Raw genomic sequence first — 19,731 nt, forward strand, 5'->3', positions numbered from 1 at the left:
ATTATTGATCTTTATTTGGACATCTAGAAAATGTATGTGTTCTTTGCTGTGTTCGTGAGTGAATTTTATTCCCCAATTGTTGGAGTTAATGTCCTCCAGGAACAGGTGCAGTAATTCAACATCACCTTTCCAAATAAAAAATATATCGTCGATAAATCGCTTATAGAGCACGAGGTTTGCACCCCATGGGGAGTGTAAAATGTGTTCTTCTTCAAACCTCCCCATGAATAAATTAGCGTAGCTCAGATCATGAAATGAAAACACCACAAATAAAATTTATCACAGATTGCATAACATCACTAGAGTGAGGTGATCTGTACAGTGTCACTAGAGTAAGGTGGTCTGTACAGTGTCACTAGAGTGATGTGGTCTGTACAGTGTCACTAGAGTGAGGTGGTCTGTACAGTGTCACTAGAGTGATGTGGTCTGTACAGTGTCACTAGAGTGAGGTGGCCTGTACAGTGTCACTAGAGTGATGTGGTCTGTACAGTGTCACTAGAGTGATGTGGTCTGTACAGTGTCACTAGAGTGAGGTGGCCTGTACAGTGTTACTAGAGTGATGTGGTCTGTACAGTGTCACTAGAGTGATGTGGTCTGTACAGTGTCACTAGAGTGAGGTGGCCTGTACAGTGTCACTAGAGTAAGGTGGTCTGTACAGTGTCACTAGAGTAAGGTGGTCTGTGCAGTGTCACTAGAGTGAGGTGGTCTGTACAGTGTTACTCGAGTGATGTGGTCTGTGCAGTGTCACTAGAGTGAGGTGGTCTGTACAGTGTCACTAGAGTGAGGTCATCTTGTGACTTAGGAACTTGTACTTGACTGACAATAACACATGCTCTGCATTATCTCTATTGTGTGCAGCGTTTATTAGACAATGTCAGCATAGGATTAGCATTTATTATGAGTAAAGGAACTTATATATTTTACAAATTGTAAGAAACTTATTTCATAACAATTACATATGCAAAATATTTAAATACAACAAGATTGAAATAAAAAGTCATTCAGATATAAGTGCGTTTCTTTTGGAGTATCTGGAGGTTCTTCTGGAGATTTTTATTTAGCTACTTCATTGTACTGATTGACGCCCTTGTGGTCTGTAGCTACAAGGAAAAATAACACAAATATTAGGTATTATAAGCAGCTGCCTAGGACATTCTTCTCTCAGATGTGAGGGGATTTTGTCTAGTATAGCTAGAATAGTCAGACATGTCCTTGGGAGCATATAAGTAGCTGCCTAGGGCCGTGTTCTCTCTCAGAAGTGAGGGGATTGCCTTGCCTTGTACAGGTGTCCGTAGAGTGAGGTGGTCTGTACAGTGTGTCAGTAGAATGAGGTGGTCTGTACAGGTGTCACTAGAGTGAGGTGGTCTGTACAGTGTGTCAGTAGAGTGAGGTGGTCTGTACAGGTGTCTAGAGTGAGGTGGTCTCTACAGTGTGTCACTAGAGTGAGGTGGTCTGTACAGGTGTCTCTAGAGTGAGGTGGTCTGTACAGGTGTCTCTAGAGTGAGGTGGTCTGTACAGTGTCACTAGAGTGAGGTGGTCTGTACAGTGTCACTAGAGTGAGGTGGTCTGTACAGTGTCACTAGAGGGAGGTGGTCTGTACAGTGTCTCTAGAGTGAGATGGTCTGTACAGGTGTCAATAGAGTGACGTGGTCTGTACAGGTGTCAATAGAGTGACGTGGTCTGTACAGGTGTCAATAGAGTGACGTGGTCTGTACAGGTGTCACTAGAGTGAGGTGGTCTGTACAGGTGTCTCTAGAGTGAGGTGGTCTGTACAGTGTCACTAGAGTGAAGTGGTCTGTACAGTGTCACTAGAGTGAGGTGGTCTGTACAGTCTCACTAGAGTGAGGGGGTCTGTACAGTGTATCAGTAGAGTGAGGTGGTCTGTTCAGGTGTCTAGAGTGAGGTGGTCTGTACAGTGTGTCACTAGAGTGAGGTGGTCTGTACAGTCTCACTAGAGTGAGGTGGTCTGTACAATGTATCATTAGAGTGAGGTGATCTGTACAATGTATCATTAGAGTGAGGTGGTCTGTACAGGTGTCTCTAGAGTGAGGTGGTCTGTACAGTGTGTCACTAGAGTGATGTGGTCTGTGCAGTGTCACTAGAGTGAGGTGGCCTGTACAGTGTCACTAGAGTGAGGTCATCTTGTGACTTAGGAACTTGTACTTGACTGACAATAACACATGCTCTGCATTATCTCTATTGTGTGCAGCGTTTATTAGACAATGTCAGCATAGGATTATCATTTATTATGAGTAAAGGAACTTATATATTTTACAAATTGTAAGCAACTTATTTCATAACCATTACATATGCAGAATATTTAAATACAACACGATTGAAATAAAAAGTCATTCAGATATAAGTGCGTTTCTTTTGGAGTATCTGGAGGTTCTTCTGGAGATTTTTATTTAGCTACTTCATTGTACTGATTGACGACCTTGTGGTCTGTAGCTACAAGGAAAAATAACACAAATAGGTAATATAAGCAGCTGCCTAGGACATTCTTCTCTCAGAGGTGAGGGGATTTTGGTCTAGAATAGTCAGACATGTCCTTGGGAGCATATAAGTAGTTGCCTAGGGCCGTCTTCTCTCTCAGAAGTGAGGGGATTGCCTTGCATTTTGTCTAGTATAGTCAGACACTGTACTGGGGAGCATATAAGTAGCTGCCTTGGGCCGTCTTCTCTCTCAGAAGTGAGGGGATTGCCTTACATTTTGTCTAGTATAGTCAGACACTGTACTGGGGAGCATATAAGTAGCTGCCTAGTGCCGTCTTCTCTCTCAGAAGTGAGGGGATTGCCTTGCATTTTGTCTAGTATAGTCAGACAATGTCCTTGGGAGCATATAAGTAACTGCCTAGGGCCGTCTTCTCGCTCAGAAATGAGGAGATTGCCTTGCTTTTTGTCTAGTATAGTCAGACAATGTACTGGGGAGCATATAAGTAGCTGCCTAGGGCTGTCTTCTCTCTCAGAAGTAAGGGGATTGCCTTGCATTTTGTCTAGTATAGTCAGACAATGTCCTTGGGAGCATATAAGTAGCTGCCTAGGGCATTCTTCTCTCTCAGAAGTGAGGGGATTGCCTTGCTTTTTGTCTAGTATAGTCAGACAATGTCCTTGGGAGCATATAAGTAGCTGCCTAGGGCATTCTTCTCTCTCAGAAGTGAGGGGAATTGCCTTGCTTTTTGTCTATTATAGTCAGACACTGTCCTTGGGAGCATATAAGTAGCTGCCTAGTGCTGTCTTCTCTCTCAGAAGTTAGGGGATTGCCTTGCTTTTTGTCTAGTATAGTCAGACACTGTACTGGGGAGCATATAAGTAGCTGCCTAGTGCTGTCTTCTCTTTCAGAAGTGAGGGGATTGCCTTGCTTTTTGTCTAGTATAGTCACACACTGTCCTTGGGGGCATATAAGTAGCTGCCTAGGGCTGTCTTCTCGCTCAGAAGTTTAAAGATTGCCTTGCTTTTTGTCTAGTATAGTCAGACAATGTCCTTGGGAGCATATAAGTAGCTGCCTAGGGCCGTCTTCTCTCTCAGAAGTGAGGGGATTGCTTTGCTTTTTGTCTAATATAGTCACACACTGTCCTTGGGAGCATATAAGTAGCTGCCTAGGGCTGTCTTCTCGCTCAGAAGTTTAGAGATTGCCTTGATTTTTGTCTAGTATAGTCAGACAATGTCCTTGGGAGCATATAAGTAGCTGCCTAGGGCCGTCTTCTCTCTCAGAAGTGATGGGATTGCCTTGCCTTTTGTCTAGTATAGTCAGACAATGTCCTTGGGAGCATATAAGTAGCTGCCTAGGTCCGTCTTCTCTCTCAGAAGTGAGGGGATTGCCTTGCTTTTTGTCTAGTATAGTCAGACAATGTCATTGGGAGCATATAAGTAGCTGCCTAGGGCCGTCTTCTCTCTCAGAAGTGAGGGGATTGCCTTGCATTTTGTCTAGTATAGTCAGACAATGTCCTTGGGAGCATATAAGTAGCTGCCTAGTGCCGTCTTCTCTCTCAGAAGTGAGGGGATTGCCTTGCATTTTGTCTAGTATAGTCGGACACTGTCCTTGGGAGCATATAAGTAGCTATCTAGGGCCGTCTTCTCTCTCTGAAGTAAGGGGATTGCCTTGCATTTTGTCTAGTATAGTCAGACACTGTTCTGGGGAGCATATAAGTAGCAGCCTAGGGACGTCTTCTCTCTCAGAGGTGAAGACTTTGTCTTGCTTTTTGTCTAGTATAGTCAGACACTGTACTGGGGAGCATATAAGTAGCTGCCTAGGGCTGTCTTCTCGCTCAGAAGTTAGGGGATTGCCTTGCTTTTTGTCTATTATAGTCAGACACTGTACTGGGGAGCATATAAGTAGCTGCCTAGGGCTGTCTTCTCGCTCAGAAGTTTAGAGATTGCCTTGCTTTTTGTCTAGTATAGTCAGACAATGTCCTTGGGAGCATATAAGTAGCTGCCTAGGGCCGTCTTCTCTCTCAGAATGAGGGGATTGCCTTGCTTTTTGTCAAGTATAGTCAGACACTGTCCTTGGGAGCATATAAGTAGCTGCCTATGGCAATCTTCTCTCTCAGAAGTGAGGGGATTGCCTTGCATTTTGTCTAGTATAGTCAGACAATGTCCTTGGGAGCATATAAGTAGCTGCCTAGTGTTGTCTTCTCTTTCAGAAGTGAGGGGATTGCCTTGCTTTTTGTCTAGTATAATCAGACACTGTGCTTGGGAGCATATAAGTAGCTGCTTAGGGCCATCTTCTCTCTCAGAAGTGAGGGAATTGCCTTGCTTTTTGTCTAGTATAGTCAGACACTGTACTGGGGAGCATATAAGTAGCTGCTTAGGGCCATCTTCTCTCTCAGAAGTGAAGGGATTGCCTTGCTTTTTGTCTAGTATAGTCAGACACTGTGCTTGGGAGCATATAAGTAGCTGCCTAGGGCCGTCTTCTCTTTCAGAAGTGAGGAGATTGCCTTGCTTTTTGTCTAGTATAGTCAGACACTGTGCTTGGGAGCATATAAGTAGCTGCTTAGGGCCATCTTCTCTCTCAGAAGTGAGGGAATTGCCTTGCTTTTTGTCTAGTATAGTCAGACACTGTACTGGGGAGCATATAAGTAGCTGCTTAGGGCCATCTTCTCTCTCAGAAGTGAGGGAATTGCCTTGCTTTTTGTCTAGTATAGTCAGACACTGTACTGGGGAGCATATAAGTAGCTGCTTAGGGCCATCTTCTCTCTCAGAAGTGAGGGAATTGCCTTGCTTTTTGTCTATTATAGTCAGACACTGTACTGTGGAGCATATAAGTAGCTGCCTAGGGCTGTCTTCTCGCTCAGACGTTTAGGGATTGCCTTGCTTTTTGTCTAGTATAGTCAGACAATGTCCTTGGGAGCATATAAGTAGCTGCCTAGGGCATTCTTCTCTCTCAGAAGTGAGGGGATTGCCTTGCATTTTGTCTAGTATAGTCAGACACTGTCCTTGGGAGCATATAAGTAGCTGCCGAGTGCTGTCTTCTCTCTCAGAAGTTAGGGGATTGCCTTGCTTTTTGTCTAGTATAGTCAGACACTGTACTGGGGAGCATATAAGTAGCTGCCTGGTGCTGTTTTCTCTTTCAGAAGTGGGGGATTGCCTTGCTTTTTGTCTAGTATAGTCACACACTGTCCTTGGGAACATATAAGTAGCTGCCTAGGGCCGTCTTCTCTCTCAGAAGTGAGGGGATTGCCTTGCTTTTTGTCTAGTATAGTCACACACTGTCCTTGGGAGCATATAAGTAGCTGCCTAGGGCTGTCTTCTCGCTCAGAAGCTTAGAGATTGCCTTGATTTTTGTCTAGTATAGTCACACACTGTCCTTGGGAACATATAAGTAGCTGCCTAGGGCCGTCTTCTCTCTCAGAAGTGAGGGGATTGCCTTGCATTTTGTCTAGTATAGTCGGACACTGTCCTTGGGAGCATATAAGTAGCTGTCTAGGGCCGTCTTCTCTCTCTGAAGTAAGGGGATTGCCTTGCATTTTGTCTAGTATAGTCAGACACTGTACTGGGGAGCATATAAGTAGCTGCCTAGTGCTGTTTTCTCTTTCAGAAGTGAGGGGATTGCCTTGCTTTTTGTCTAGTATAGTCACACACTGTCCTTGGGAACATATAAGTAGCTGCCTAGGGCCGTCTTCTCTCTCAGAAGTGAGGGGATTGCCTTGCTTTTTGTCTAGTATAGTCACACACTGTCCTTGGGAGCATATAAGTAGCTGCCTAGGGCTGTCTTCTCGCTCAGAAGCTTAGAGATTGCCTTGATTTTTGTCTAGTATAGTCACACACTGTCCTTGGGAACATATAAGTAGCTGCCTAGGGCCGTCTTCTCTCTCAGAAGTGAGGGGATTGCCTTGCATTTTGTCTAGTATAGTCGGACACTGTCCTTGGGAGCATATAAGTAGCTGTCTAGGGCCGTCTTCTCTCTCTGAAGTAAGGGGATTGCCTTGCATTTTGTCTAGTATAGTCAGACACTGTTCTGGGGAGCATATAAGTAGCAGCCTAGGGACGTCTTCTCTCTCAGAGGTGAAGACTTTGTCTTGCATTTTGTCTAGTATAGTCAGACACTGTACTGGGGAGCATATACGTAGCTGCCTAGGGCTGTCTTCTCGCTCAGAAGTTTAGAGATTGCCTTGCTTTTTGTCTAGTATAGTCAGACAATGTCCTGGGGAGCATATAAGTAGCTGCCTAGGGCCGTCTTCTCTCTCAGAAGTGAGGGGATTGCCTTGCTTTTTGTCTAGTATAGTCAGACACTGTCTTTGGGAGCATATTAGTAGCTGCCTAGGGCCGTCTTCTCTCTCAGAAGTGAGGGGATTGCCTTGCTTTTTGTCTTGTATAGTCAGACAATGTCCTTGGGAGCATATAAGTAGCTGCCTAGGGCCGTCTTCTCTCTCAGAAGTGAGGGGATTGCCTTGCTTTTTGTCTAGTATAGTCAGACAATGTCCTTGGGAGCATAGAAGTAGCTGCCTAGGGCCGTCTTCTCTCTCAGAAGTGAGGGGATTGCCTTGCTTTTTGTCTAGTATAGTCAGACCCTGTCCTTGGGAGCATATAAGTAGCTGCCTAGTGCTGTCTTCTCTCTCAGAAGTTAGGGAATTGCCTTGCTTTTTGTCTATTATAGTCAGACACTGTACTGGGGAGCATATAAGTAGCTGCCTAGGGCTGTCTTCTCGCTCAGAAGTTTAGAGATTGCCTTGCTTTTTGTCTAGTATAGTCAGACAATGTCCTTGGGAGCATATAAGTAGCTGCCTAGGGCCGTCTTCTCTCTCAGAATGAGGGGATTGCCTTGCTTTTTGTCAAGTATAGTCAGACACTGTCCTTGGGAGCATATAAGTAGCTGCCTATGGCAATCTTCTCTCTCAGAAGTGAGGGGATTGCCTTGCATTTTATCTAGTATAGTCAGACAATGTCCTTGGGAGCATATAAGTAGCTGCCTAGTGTTGTCTTCTCTTTCAGAAGTGAGGGGATTGCCTTGCTTTTTGTCTAGTTTAGTCAGACAGTGTGCTTGGGAGCATATAAGTAGCTGCTTAGGGCCATCTTCTCTCTCAGAAGTGAGGGAATTGCCTTGCTTTTTGACTAGTATAGTCAGACACTGTCCTTGGGAGCATATAAGTAGCTGCTTAGGGCCATCTTCTCTCTCAGAAGTGAGGGAATTGCCTTGCTTTTTGTCTAGTATTGTCAGACAATGTCCTTGGGAGCATATAAGTAGCTTCCTAGGGCCGTCTTCTCTCTCAGAAGTGAGGAGATTGCCTTGCTTTTTGTCTAGTATAGTCAGACACTGTACTGGGGAGCATATAAGTAGCTGCCTAGAGCCGTCTTTTCTTTCAGAAGTGAGGGGATTGCCTTGCTTTTTGTCTAATATAGTCAGACACTGTCCTTGGGAGCATATAAGTAGCTGCCTAGAGCCGTCTTTTCTCTCAGAAGTGAGGGAATTGCCTTGCATTTTGTCTAGTATAGTCAGACAATGTCATTGGGAGCATATAAGTAGCTGCCTAGTGTTGTCTTCTCTTTCAGAAGTGAGGGGATTGGCTTGCTTTTTGTCTAGTATAGTCAGAATCTGTACTGGGGAGCATATAAGTAGCTGCCTATGGCCATCTTCTCTCTCAGAAGTGAAGGTATTGCCTTGCTTTTTGTCTAGTATAGTCAGACAATGTCCTTGGGAGCATATAAGTAGTTTCCTAGGGCTGTCTTCTCTTTCAGAAGTGAGGGAATTGCCTTGCTTTTTGTCTAGTATAGTCAGACACTGTCCTTGGGAGCATATAAGTAGCTGCCTAGGGCCGTCTTCTCTCTCAGAAGTGAGGAGATTGCCTTGCTTTTTGTCTAGTATAGTCAGACAATGTCATTGGGAGCATATAAGTAGCTGCCTAGAGCCGTCTTCTCTTTCAGAAGTGAGGGGATTGCCTTGCTTTTTGTCTAGTATAGTCAGACACTGTCCTTGGGAGCATATAAGTAGCTGCCTATGGCAATCTTCTCTCTCAGAAGTGAGGGGATTGCCTTGCATTTTGTCTAGTATAGTCAGACACTGTACTGTGGAGCATATAAGTAGCTGCCTAGGGCCGTCTTCTCTCTCAGAAGTGAGGGGATTGCCTTGCTTTTTGTCTAGTATAGTCAGACAATGTCATTGGGAGCATATAAGTAGCTGTCTAGTTTTGTCTTCTCTTTCAGAAGTGAGGGGATTGCCTTGCTTTTTGTCTAATATAGTCAGACACTGTCCTTGGGAGCATATAAGTAGCTGCCTAGAGCCGTCTTCTCTCTCAGAAGTGAGGGGATTGCCTTGCTTTTTGTCTAGTATAGTCAGACAATGTCCTTGGGAGCATATAAGTAGCTGCCTAGAGCCGTCTTCTCTTTCAGAAGTGAGGGGATTGCCTTGCTTTTTGTCTAGTATAGTCAGACACTGTCCTTGGGAGCATATAAGTAGCTGCCTATGGCAATCTTCTCTCTCAGAAGTGAGGGGATTGCCTTGCATTTTGTCTAGTATAGTCAGACAATGTAATTGGGAGCATATAAGTAGCTGCCTAGTGTTATCTTCTCTTTCAGAAGTGAGGGGATTGGCTTGCTTTTTGTCTAGAATAGTCAGACACTGTCCTTGGGAGCATATAAGTAGCTGCTTAGGGCCATCTTCTCTCTCAGAAGTGAGGGAATTGCCTTGCTTTTTGTCTAGTATAGTCAGAATCTGTACTGGGAAGCATTTAAGTAGCTGCCTATGGCCATCTTCTCTCTCAGAAGTGAAGGGATTGCCTTGCTTTTTGTCTAGTATAGTCAGACAATGTCCTTGGGAGCATATAAGTAGTTTCCTAGGGCTGTCTTCTCTTTCAAAAGTGAGGGAAATGCCTTGCTTTTTGTCTAGTATAGTCAGACACTGTCCTTGGGAGCATATAAGTAGCTGCCTAGGGCCGTCTTCTCTTTTAGAAGTGAGGAGATTGCCTTGCTTTTTGTCTAGTATAGTCAGACAATGTCATTGGGAGCATATAAGTAGCTGCCTAGTGTTGTCTTCTCTTTTAGAAGTGAGGAGATTGCCTTGCTTTTTGTCTAGTATAGTCAGACAATGTCATTGGGAGCATATAAGTAGCTGCTTATGGCCATCTTCTCTCTCAGAAGTGAGGGGATTGCCTTGCTTTTTTGTCTATTATAGTCAGACACTGTACTGGGGAGCATATAAGTAGCTGCCTAGGGCCGTGTTCTCTCTCAGAAGTGAGGGGGTTGCCTTGCATTTTGTCTAGTATAGTCAGACACTGTACTGGGGAGCATATAAGTAGCTGCCTAGAGCCGTCTTCTCTTTCAGAAGTGAGGGGATTGCCTTGCATTTTGTCTAGTATAGTCAGACACTGTACTGGGGAGCATATAAGTAGCTGTCTAGGGCCGTCTTCTCTTTCAGAAGTGAGGGGATTGCCTTGCTTTTTGTCTAGTATAGTCAGACACTGTACTGGGGAGCATATAAGTAGCTGTCTAGGGCCGTCTTCTCTTTCAGAAGTGAGGGGATTGCCTTGCTTTTTGTCTAGTATAGTCAGACACTGTACTGGGGAGCATATAAGTAGCTGTCTAGGGCTGTCTTCTCTTTCAGAAGTGAGGGGATTGCCTTGCTTTTTGTCTAATATAGTCAGACACTGTCCTTGGGAGCATATAAGTAGCTGCCTAGAGCCGTCTTCTCTCTCAGAAGTGAGGGGATTGGCTTTCTTTTTGTCTAATATAGTCAGACACTGTACTGGGGAGCATATAAGTAGTTGCCTAGGGACGTCTTCTCTCTCAGAAGTGAGGGGATTGCCTTGCATTTTGTCTAGTATAGTCAGACACTGTACTGGGGAGCATATAAGTAGCTGCTTAGGGCCATCTTCTCTCTCAGAAGTGAGGGGATTGCCTTGCTTTTTGTCTAGTATAGTCAGACACTGTACTGGGGAGCATATAAGTAGCTGCCTAGGGCAATCTTCTCTTTCAGAAGTGAGGGGATTGCCTTGCATTTTTGTCTAGTATAGTCACACACTGTCCTTGGGAGCATATAAGTAGCTGCCTAGGGACGTCTTCTCTCTCAGAAGTGAGGGGATTGCCTTGCATTTTGTTTAGTATAGTCAGACACTGTACTGGGGAGCATATAAGTAGCTGCCTAGAGCATTCTTCTCTTTCAGAAGTGAGGGGATTGCCTTGCATTTTTGTCTAGTATAGTCACACACTGTACTGGGGAGCATATAAGTAGCTGCCTAGGGCCATCTTCTCTCTCAGAAGTGAGGGGATTGCCCTGCATTTTTGTCTAGTATAGTCATACACTGTACTGGGGAGCATATAAGTAGCTGCCTAGGGCATTCTTCTCTTTCAGAAATGAGGGGATTGCCTTGCTTTTTGTCTAGTAAAGTCAGACAATGTCCTTGGGAGTATATAAGTAGCTGCTTAGGGCCGTCTTCTCTCTCAGAAGTGAAGGGATTGCCTTGCTTTTTGTCTAGTATAGTCAGACACTGTACTGGGGAGCATATAAGTAGCTGCCTAGAGCCATCTTCTCTTTCAGAAGTGAGGGGATTGCCTTGCTTTTTGTCTAGTATAGTCGGACAATGTCCTTGGGAGCATATAAGTAGCTGCCTAGAGCCATCTTCTCTTTCAGAAGTGAGGGGATTGTCTTGCTTTTTGTCTAGTATAGTCAGACACTGTACTGGGGAGCATATAAGTAGCTGCCTAGGGCCGTTTTCTCTTTCAGAAGTGATGGGATTGCCTTGCTTTTTGTCTAGTATAGTCAGACACTGTACTGGGGAGCATATAAGTAGCTGCCTAGGGACGTCTTCTCTCTCAGAAGTGAGGGGATTGCCTTGCTTTTTGTCTAGTATAGTCAGACACTGTACTGGGGAGCATATAAGTAGCTGCCTAGGGCCGTCTTCTCTTTCAGAAGTAAGGGGATTGCCTTGCATTTTGTCTAGTATAGTCAGACAATGTCCTTGGGAGCATATAAGTAGCTGCTTAGGGCCGTCTTCTCTCTCAGAAGTGAAGGGATTGCCTTGCTTTTTGTCTAGTATAGTCAAACACTGTACTGGCGAGCATATAAGTAGCTGCTTAGGGCCTTCTTCTCTCTCAGAAGTGAAGGGATTGCCTTGCTTTTTGTCTAATATAGTCAGACACTGTACTGGGGAGCATATAAGTAGCTGGTTAGGGCCTTCTTCTCTCTCAGAAGTGAAGGGATTGCCTTGCTTTTTGTCTAGTATAGTCAGACAATGTCCTTGGGAGCATATAAGTAGTTGCCTAGGGCCGTCTTCTCTCTCAGAAGTGAGGGGATTGCCTTGCATTTTGTCTAGTATAGTCAGACACTGTACTGGGGAGCATATAAGTAGCTGCCTAGAGCCGTCTTCTCTCTCAGAAGTGAGGGGATTGCCTTGCTTTTTGTCTAGTATAGTCAGACACTGTACTGGGGAGCATATAAGTAGCTGCCTAGGGCCGTCTTCTCTCTCAGAAGTGATGGGATTGCCTTGCTTTTCGTCTAGTATAGTCAGACATTGTACTGGGGAGCATATAAGTAGCTGCATAGGGCCGTCTTCTCTCTCAGAAGTGAGGGGATTGCCCTGCATTTTGTCTAGTATAGTCAGACACTGTACTGGGGAGCATATAAGTAGCGGCCTAGAGACGTCTTCTCTTTCAGAAGTGATGGGATTGCCTTGCATTTTGTCTAGTATAGTCAGACACTGTACTGGGGAGCATATAAGTAGCTGCCTAGAGCCGTCTTCTCTCTCAGAAGTAAGGGGATTGCCTTGCTTTTTGTCTAGTATAGTCACACACTGTCCTTGGGAGCATATAAGTAGCTGCCTAGGGCCGTCTTCTCTCTCAGAAGTGAGGGGATTGCCTTGCATTTTGTCTAGTACAGTCAGACACTGTACTGGGGAGCATATAAGTAGCTGCCTAGGGCATTCTTCTCTTTCAGAAGTGAGGGGATTGCCTTGCTTTTTGTCTAGTATAGTCAGACAATGTCCTTGGGAGTATATAAGTAGCTGCATAGGGCCGTCTTCTCTCTCAGAAGTGAGGGGATTGCCCTACATTTTGTCTAGTATAGTCAGACACTGTACTGGGGAGCATATAAGTAGCTGCCTAGAGGCGTCTTCTCTTTCAGAAGTGAGGGGATTGCCTTGCTTTTTGTCTAGTATAGTCAGACACTGTACTGGGGAGCATATAAGTAGCTGCCTAGGGACGTCTTCTCTCTCAGAAGTGAGGGGATTGCCTTGCTTTTCGTCTAGTATAGTCGGACAATGTCCTTGGGAGCATATAAGTAGCTGTCTAGGGCCGTCTTCTCTCTCAGAAGTGATGGGATTGCCTTGCTTTTTGTCTAGTATAGTCACACACTGTACTGGGGAGCATATAAGTTGCTGCCTGGGGCTGTCTTCTCTTTCAGAAGTGAGGGGAATTGCCTTGCTTTTTGTCTAGTATAGTCACACACTGTCCTTGGGAGCATATAAGTAGCTGCCTAGGGCCGTCTTCTCTCTCAGAAGTGATGGTATTGCCTTGCTTTTTGTCTAGTATAGTCAGACACTGTACTGGGGAGCATATAAGTAGCTGCCTAGGGCCGTCTTCTCTCTCAGAAGTGAGGGGATTGCCTTGCTTTTTGTCTAGTATAGTCAGACACTGTACTGGGGAGCCTATAAGTAGCTGCCTAGGGACGTCTTCTCTCTCAGAAGTGAGGGGATTGCCTTTCGTTTTGTCTATAGTCAGACACTGTACTGGGGAGCATATAAGTAGCTGCCTAGGGCCGTCTTCTATTTCAGAAGTGAGGGGATTGCCGTGCATTTTGTCTAGTATAGTCAGACACTGTACTGGGGAGCATATAAGTAGCTGCCTAGAGGCGTCTTCTCTTTCAGAAGTGAGGGGATTGCCTTGCTTTTTGTCTAGTATAGTCAGACACTGTACTGGGGAGCATATAAGTAGCTGCCTAGGGACGTCTTCTCTCTCAGAAGTGAGGGGATTGCCTTGCTTTTCGTCTAGTATAGTCGGACAATGTCCTTGGGAGCATATAAGTAGCTGTCTAGGGCCGTCTTCTCTCTCAGAAGTGATGGGATTGCCTTGCTTTTTGTCTAGTATAGTCACACACTGTACTGGGGAGCATATAAGTTGCTGCCTAGGGCTGTCTTCTCTTTCAGAAGTGAGGGGAATTGCCTTGCTTTTTGTCTAGTATAGTCACACACTGTCCTTGGGAGCATATAAGTAGCTGCCTAGGGCCGTCTTCTCTCTCAGAAGTGATGGTATTGCCTTGCTTTTTGTCTAGTATAGTCAGACACTGTACTGGGGAGCATATAAGTAGCTGCCTAGGGCCGTCTTCTCTCTCAGAAGTGAGGGGATTGCCTTGCTCTTTGTCTAGTATAGTCAGACACTGTACTGGGGAGCCTATAAGTAGCTGCCTAGGGACGTCTTCTCTCTCAGAAGTGAGGGGATTGCCTTTCGTTTTGTCTATAGTCAGACACTGTACTGGGGAGCATATAAGTAGCTGCCTAGGGCCGTCTTCTCTTTCAGAAGTGAGGGGATTGCCGTGCATTTTGTCTAGTATAGTCAGACAATGTCCTTGGGAGCATATAAGTAGCTGCTTAGGGCCGTCTTCTCTCTCAGAAGTGAAGGGATTGCCTTGCTTTTTGTCTAATATAGTCAGACACTGTACTGGGGAACATATAAGCAGCTGCTTAGGGCCTTCTTCTCTCTCAGAAGTGAAGGGATTGCCTTGCTTTTTGTCTAATATAGTCAGACACTGTACTGGGGAGCATATAAGTAGCTGTCTAGGGACGTCTTCTCTTTCAGAAGTGAAGGGATTGCCTTGCTTTTTGTCTAGTATAGTCAGACAATGTCCTTGGGAGCATATAAGTAGCTGCTTAGGGCCGTCTTCTCTCTCAGAAGTGAAGGGATTGCCTTGCTTTTTGTCTAGTATAGTCATACACTGTACTGGGGAGCATATAAGTAGCTGCCTAGGGCCGTCTTCTCTTTCAGAAGTGAGGGGATTGCCTTGCATTTTGTCTAGTATAGTCAGACAATGTCCTTGGGAGCATATAAGTAGCTGCTTAGGGCCTTCTTCTCTCTCAGAAGTGAAGGGATTGCCTTGCTTTTTGTCTAATATAGTCAGACACTGTACTGGGGAGCATATAAGTAGCTGCTTAGGGCCTTCTTCTCTCTCAGAAGTGAAGGGATTGCCTTGCTTTTTGTCTAGTATAGTCAGACAATGTCCTTGGGAGCATATAAGTAGCTGCTTAGGGCCGTCTTCTCTCTCAGAAGTGAGGGGATTGCCTTGCTTTTTGTCTAGTATAGTCAGACACTGTACTGGGGAGCATATAAGTAGCTGCCTAGGGCCGTCTTCTCTTTCAGAAGTGAGGGGATTGCCTTGCATTTTGTCTAGTATAGTCAGACACTGTCCTGGGGAGCATATAAGTAGCTGCTTAGGGCCTTCTTCTCTCTCAGAAGTGAGGGGATTGCCTTGCATTTTGTCTAGTATAGTCAGACACTGTCCTTGGGAGCATATAAGTAGCTGCCTAGAGCCGTCTTCTCTCTCAGAAGTGAGGGGATTGCCTTGCTTTTTGTCTAATATAGTCAGACACTGTACTGGGGAGCATATAAGTAGTTGCCTAGGGACGTCTTCTCTCTAAGAAGTGAAGGGATTGCCTTGCTTTTTGTCTAGTATAGTCAGACAATGTCCTTGGGAGCATATAAGTAGCTGCTTAGGGCCGTCTTCTTTCTCAGAAGTGAGGGGATTGCCTTGCTTTTTGTCTAGTATAGTCAGACACTGTACTGGGGAGCATATAAGTAGTTGCCTAGGGACGTCTTCTCTCTCAGAAGTGAGGGGATTGCCTTGCTTTTTGTCTAGTATAATCACACACTGTCCTTGGGAGCATATAATAGCTGCCTAGGGCCGTCTTCTCTCTCAGAAGTGAGGGGATTGCCTTGCATTTTGTCTAGTATAGTCAGACACTGTACTGGGGAGCATATAAGTAGCTGCCTAGAGCCGTCTTCTCTCTCAGAAGTGAGGGGATTGCCTTGCTTTTTGTCTAGTATAGTCAGACACTGTACTGGGGAGCATATAAGTAGCTGCCTAGAGCATTCTTCTCTTTCAGAAGTGAAGGGATTGCCTTGCTTTTTGTCTAGTATAGTCAGACAATGTCCTTGGGAGCATATAAGTAGTTGCCTAGGGCCGTCTTCTCTTTCAGAAGTGAGGGGATTGCCTTGCTTTTTGTCTAGTATAGTCACACACTGTACTGGGGAGCATATAAGTAGCTGCCTAGGGCCGTCTTCTCTCTCAGAAGTGAGGGGATTGCCTTGCTTTTTGTCTAGTATAGTCAGACACTGTACTGGGGAGCATATAAGTAGCTGCCTAGGGCATTCTTCTCTTTCAGAAGTGAGGGGATTGCCTTGCTTTTTGTCTAGTATAGTCGGACAATGTCCTTGGGAGCATGTAAGTAGCTGCCTAGGGCCGTTTTCTCTCTCAGAAGTGATGGGATTGCCTTGCTTTTTGTCTAGTATAGTCACACACTGTACTGGGGAGCATATAAGTAGCTGCCTAGGGCCGTCTTCTCTCTCAGAAGTGAGGGGATTGCCTTGCTTTTTGTCTAGTATAGTCAGACACTGTACTGGGGAGCATATAAGTAGCTGCCTAGGGCATTGTTCTCTTTCAGAAGTGAAGGGATTGCCTTGCTTTTTGTCTAGTATAGTCAGACAATGTCCTTGGGAGTATATAAGTAGCTGCATAGGGCCGTCTTCTCTCTCAGAAGTGAGGGGATTGCCCTGCATTTTGTCTAGTATAGTCAGACACTGTACTGGGGAGCATATAAGTAGCTGCCTAGAGCCGTCTTCTCTTTCAGAAGTGAGGGGATTGCTTTGCTTTTTGTCTAGTATTGTCAGACACTGTACTGGGGAGCATATAAGTAGCTGCCTAGGGACGTCTTCTCTCTCAGAAGTGAGGGGATTGCCTTGCTTTTCGTCTAGTATAGTCGGACAATGTCCTTGGGAGCATATAAGTAGCTGCCTAGGGCTGTCTTCTCTTTCAGAAGTGAGGGGAATTGCCTTGCTTTTTGTCTAGTATAGTCAGAATCTGTACTGGGGAGCATATAAGTAGCTGCCTATGGCCATCTTCTCTCTCAGAAGTGAAGGTATTGCCTTGCTTTTTGTCTAGTATAGTCAGACACTGTACTGGGGAGCATATAAGTAGCTGCCTAGAGCCGTCTTCTCTCTCAGAAGTGAGGGGATTGCCTTGCTTTTTGTCTAGTATAGTCAGACACTGTACTGGGGAGCATATAAGTAGCTGCCTAGAGCATTCTTCTCTTTCAGAAGTGAAGGGATTGCCTTGCTTTTTGTCTAGTATAGTCAGACAATGTCCTTGGGAGCATATAAGTAGTTGCCTAGGGCCGTCTTCTCTTTCAGAAGTGAGGGGATTGCCTTGCTTTTTGTCTAGTATAGTCACACACTGTACTGGGGAGCATATAAGTAGCTGCCTAGGGCCGTCTTCTCTCTCAGAAGTGAGGGGATTGCCTTGCTTTTTGTCTAGTATAGTCAGACACTGTACTGGGGAGCATATAAGTAGCTGCCTAGGGCATTCTTCTCTTTCAGAAGTGAGGGGATTGCCTTGCTTTTTGTCTAGTATAGTCGGACAATGTCCTTGGGAGCATGTAAGTAGCTGCCTAGGGCCGTTTTCTCTCTCAGAAGTGATGGGATTGCCTTGCTTTTTGTCTAGTATAGTCAGACACTGTACTGGGGAGCATATAAGTAGCTGCCTAGGGCCGTCTTCTCTCTCAGAAGTGAGGGGATTGCCTTGCTTTTTGTCTAGTATAGTCAGACAATGTCCTTGGGAGTATATAAGTAGCTGCATAGGGCCGTCTTCTCTCTCAGAAGTGAGGGGATTGCCCTGCATTTTGTCTAGTAAAGCCGGACACTGTACTGGGGAGCATATAAGTAGCTGCCTAGAGCCGTCTTCTCTTTCAGAAGTGAGGGGATTGCCTTGCTTTTTGTCTAGTATTGTCAGACACTGTACTGGGGAGCATATAAGTAGCTGCCTAGGGACGTCTTCTCTCTCAGAAGTGAGGGGATTGCCTTGCTTTTCGTCTAGTATAGTCGGACAATGTCCTTGGGAGCATATAAGTAGCTGCCTAGGGCTGTCTTCTCTTTCAGAAGTGAGGGGAATTGCCTTGCTTTTTGTCTAGTATAGTCACACACTGTCCTTGGGAGCATATAAGTAGCTGCCTAGGGCCGCCTTCTCTCTCAGAAGTGATGGTATTGCCTTGCTTTTTGTCTAGTATAGTCAGACACTGTACTGGGGAGCATATAAGTAGCTGCCTAGGGACGTCTTCTCTCTCAGAAGTGAGGGGATTGCCTTGCTTTTTGTCTAGTATAGTCAGACACTGTCCTTGGGAGCATATAAGTAGCTGCCTAGGGCCGTCTTCTCTCTCAGAAGTGAGGGGATTGCCTTGCTTTTTGTCTAGTATAGTCAGACACTGTACTGGGGAGCCTATAAGTAGCTGCCTAGGGACGTCTTCTCTCTCAGAAGTGAGGGGATTGCCTTGCTTTTTGTCTAATATAATCAGACACTGTACTGGGGAGCATATAAGCAGCTGCTTAGGGCCTTCTTCTCTCTCAGAAGTGAAGGGATTGCCTTGCTTTTTGTCTAGTATAGTCAGACAATGTCCTTGGGAGTATATAAGTAGCTGCTTAGGGCCTTCTTCTCTCTCAGAAGTAAAGGGATTGCCTTGCTTTTTGTCTAGTATAGTCAGACAATGTCCTTGGGAGCATATAAGTAGCTGCTTAGGGCCGTCTTCTCTCTCAGAAGTGAGGGGATTGCCTTGCTTTTTGTCTAGTATAGTCAGACACTGTACTGGGGAGCATATAAGTAGCTGCCTAGGGCCGTCTTCTCTTTCAGAAGTGAGGGGATTGCCTTGCATTTTGTCTAGTATAGTCAGACACTGTACTGGGGAGCATATAAGTAGCTGCTTAGGGCCTTCTTCTCTCTCAGAAGTGAGGGGATTGCCTTGCATTTTGTCTAGTATAGTCAGACACTGTCCTTGGGAGCATATAAGTAGCTGCCTAGAGCCGTCTTCTCTCTCAGAAGTGAGGGGATTGCCTTGCTTTTTGTCTAATATAGTCAGACACTGTACTGGGGAGCATATAAGTAGTTGCCTAGGGACGTCTTCTCTCTAAGAAGTGAAGGGATTGCCTTGCTTTTTGTCTAGTATAGTCAGACAATGTCCTTGGGAGCATATAAGTAGCTGCTTAGGGCCTTCTTCTCTCTCAGAAGTGAAGGGATTGCCTTGCTTTTTGTCTAGTATAGTCAGACAATGTCCTTGGGAGCATATAAGTAGTTGCCTAGGGCCGTCTTCTCTCTCAGAAGTGAGGGGATTGCCTTGGATTTTGTCTAGTATAGTCAGACACTGTACTGGGGAGCATATAAGTAGCTACCTAGGGCCGTCTTCTTTCTCAGAAGTGAGGGGATTGCCTTGCTTTTTGTCTAGTATAGTCAGACACTGTACTGGGGAGCATATAAGTAGTTGCCTAGGGACGTCTTCTCTCTCAGAAGTGAGGGGATTGCCTTGCTTTTTGTCTAGTATAGTCACACACTGTCCTTGGGAGCATATAAGTAGCTGCCTAGGGCCGTCTTCTCTCTCAGAAGTGAGGGGATTGCCTTGCATTTTGCCTTGCATTTTGTCTAGTATAGTCAGACACTGTACTGGGGAGCATATAAGTAGCTGCCTAGAGCCGTCTTCTCTCTCAGAAGTGAGGGGATTGCCTTGCATTTTGTCTAGTATAGTCAGACACTGTACTGGGGAGCATATAAGTAGCTGCCTAGAGCATTCTTCTCTTTCAGAAGTGAAGGGATTGCCTTGCTTTTTGTCTAGTATAGTCAGACAATGTCCTTGGGAGCATATAAGTAGTTGCTTAGGGCCGTCTTCTCTTTCAGAAGTGAGGGGATTGCCTTGCTTTTTGTCTAGTATAGTCAGACAATGTCCTTGGGAGCATATAAGTAGTTGCTTAGGGCCGTCTTCTCTTTCAGAAGTGAGGGGATTGCCTTGCTTTTTGTCTAGTATAGTCAGACAATGTCCTTGGGAGCATATAAGTAGCTGCCTAGAGCATTCTTCTCTTTCAGAAGTGAAGGGATTGCCTTGCTTTTTGTCTAGTATAGTCAGACAATGTCCATGGGAGCATATAAGTAGTTGCCTAGGGCCGTCTTCTCTTTCAGAAGTGAGGGGATTGCCTTGCTTTTTGTCTAGTATAGTCAGACACTGTACTGGGGAGCATATAAGTAGCTGCCTAGGGCATTCTTCTCTTTCAGAAGTGAGGGGAT

The 19,731-nt window shown here is 45.3% G+C and overlaps 1 protein-coding gene across 3 annotated transcripts in view; it reads right to left on the minus strand.

Moving 5' to 3' along the window:
• Positions 1 to 865: 865 nt before the first annotated feature.
• Positions 866 to 19,731, minus strand: part of CRTAM (cytotoxic and regulatory T cell molecule) — a 243,889-nt gene continuing 225,023 nt past the window's right edge. For 2 of the 3 annotated variants that reach the window (XM_053696811.1, XM_053696809.1), the window contains one exon: positions 866 to 1,100. In XM_053696811.1, the coding sequence (XP_053552786.1) occupies positions 1,054 to 1,100 (47 nt within the window). In that variant the 3' untranslated portion in view covers positions 866 to 1,053. Of the gene's footprint in view, positions 1,101 to 2,364; positions 2,452 to 19,731 lie in introns of those variants that run through there. The other variant, XM_053696810.1, reaches the window with a different exon arrangement.

The sequence above is a fragment of the Bombina bombina genome, unplaced genomic scaffold, assembly GCF_027579735.1.
Source record: "Bombina bombina isolate aBomBom1 unplaced genomic scaffold, aBomBom1.pri scaffold_481, whole genome shotgun sequence".
NCBI lineage: Eukaryota > Metazoa > Chordata > Amphibia > Anura > Bombinatoridae > Bombina > Bombina bombina.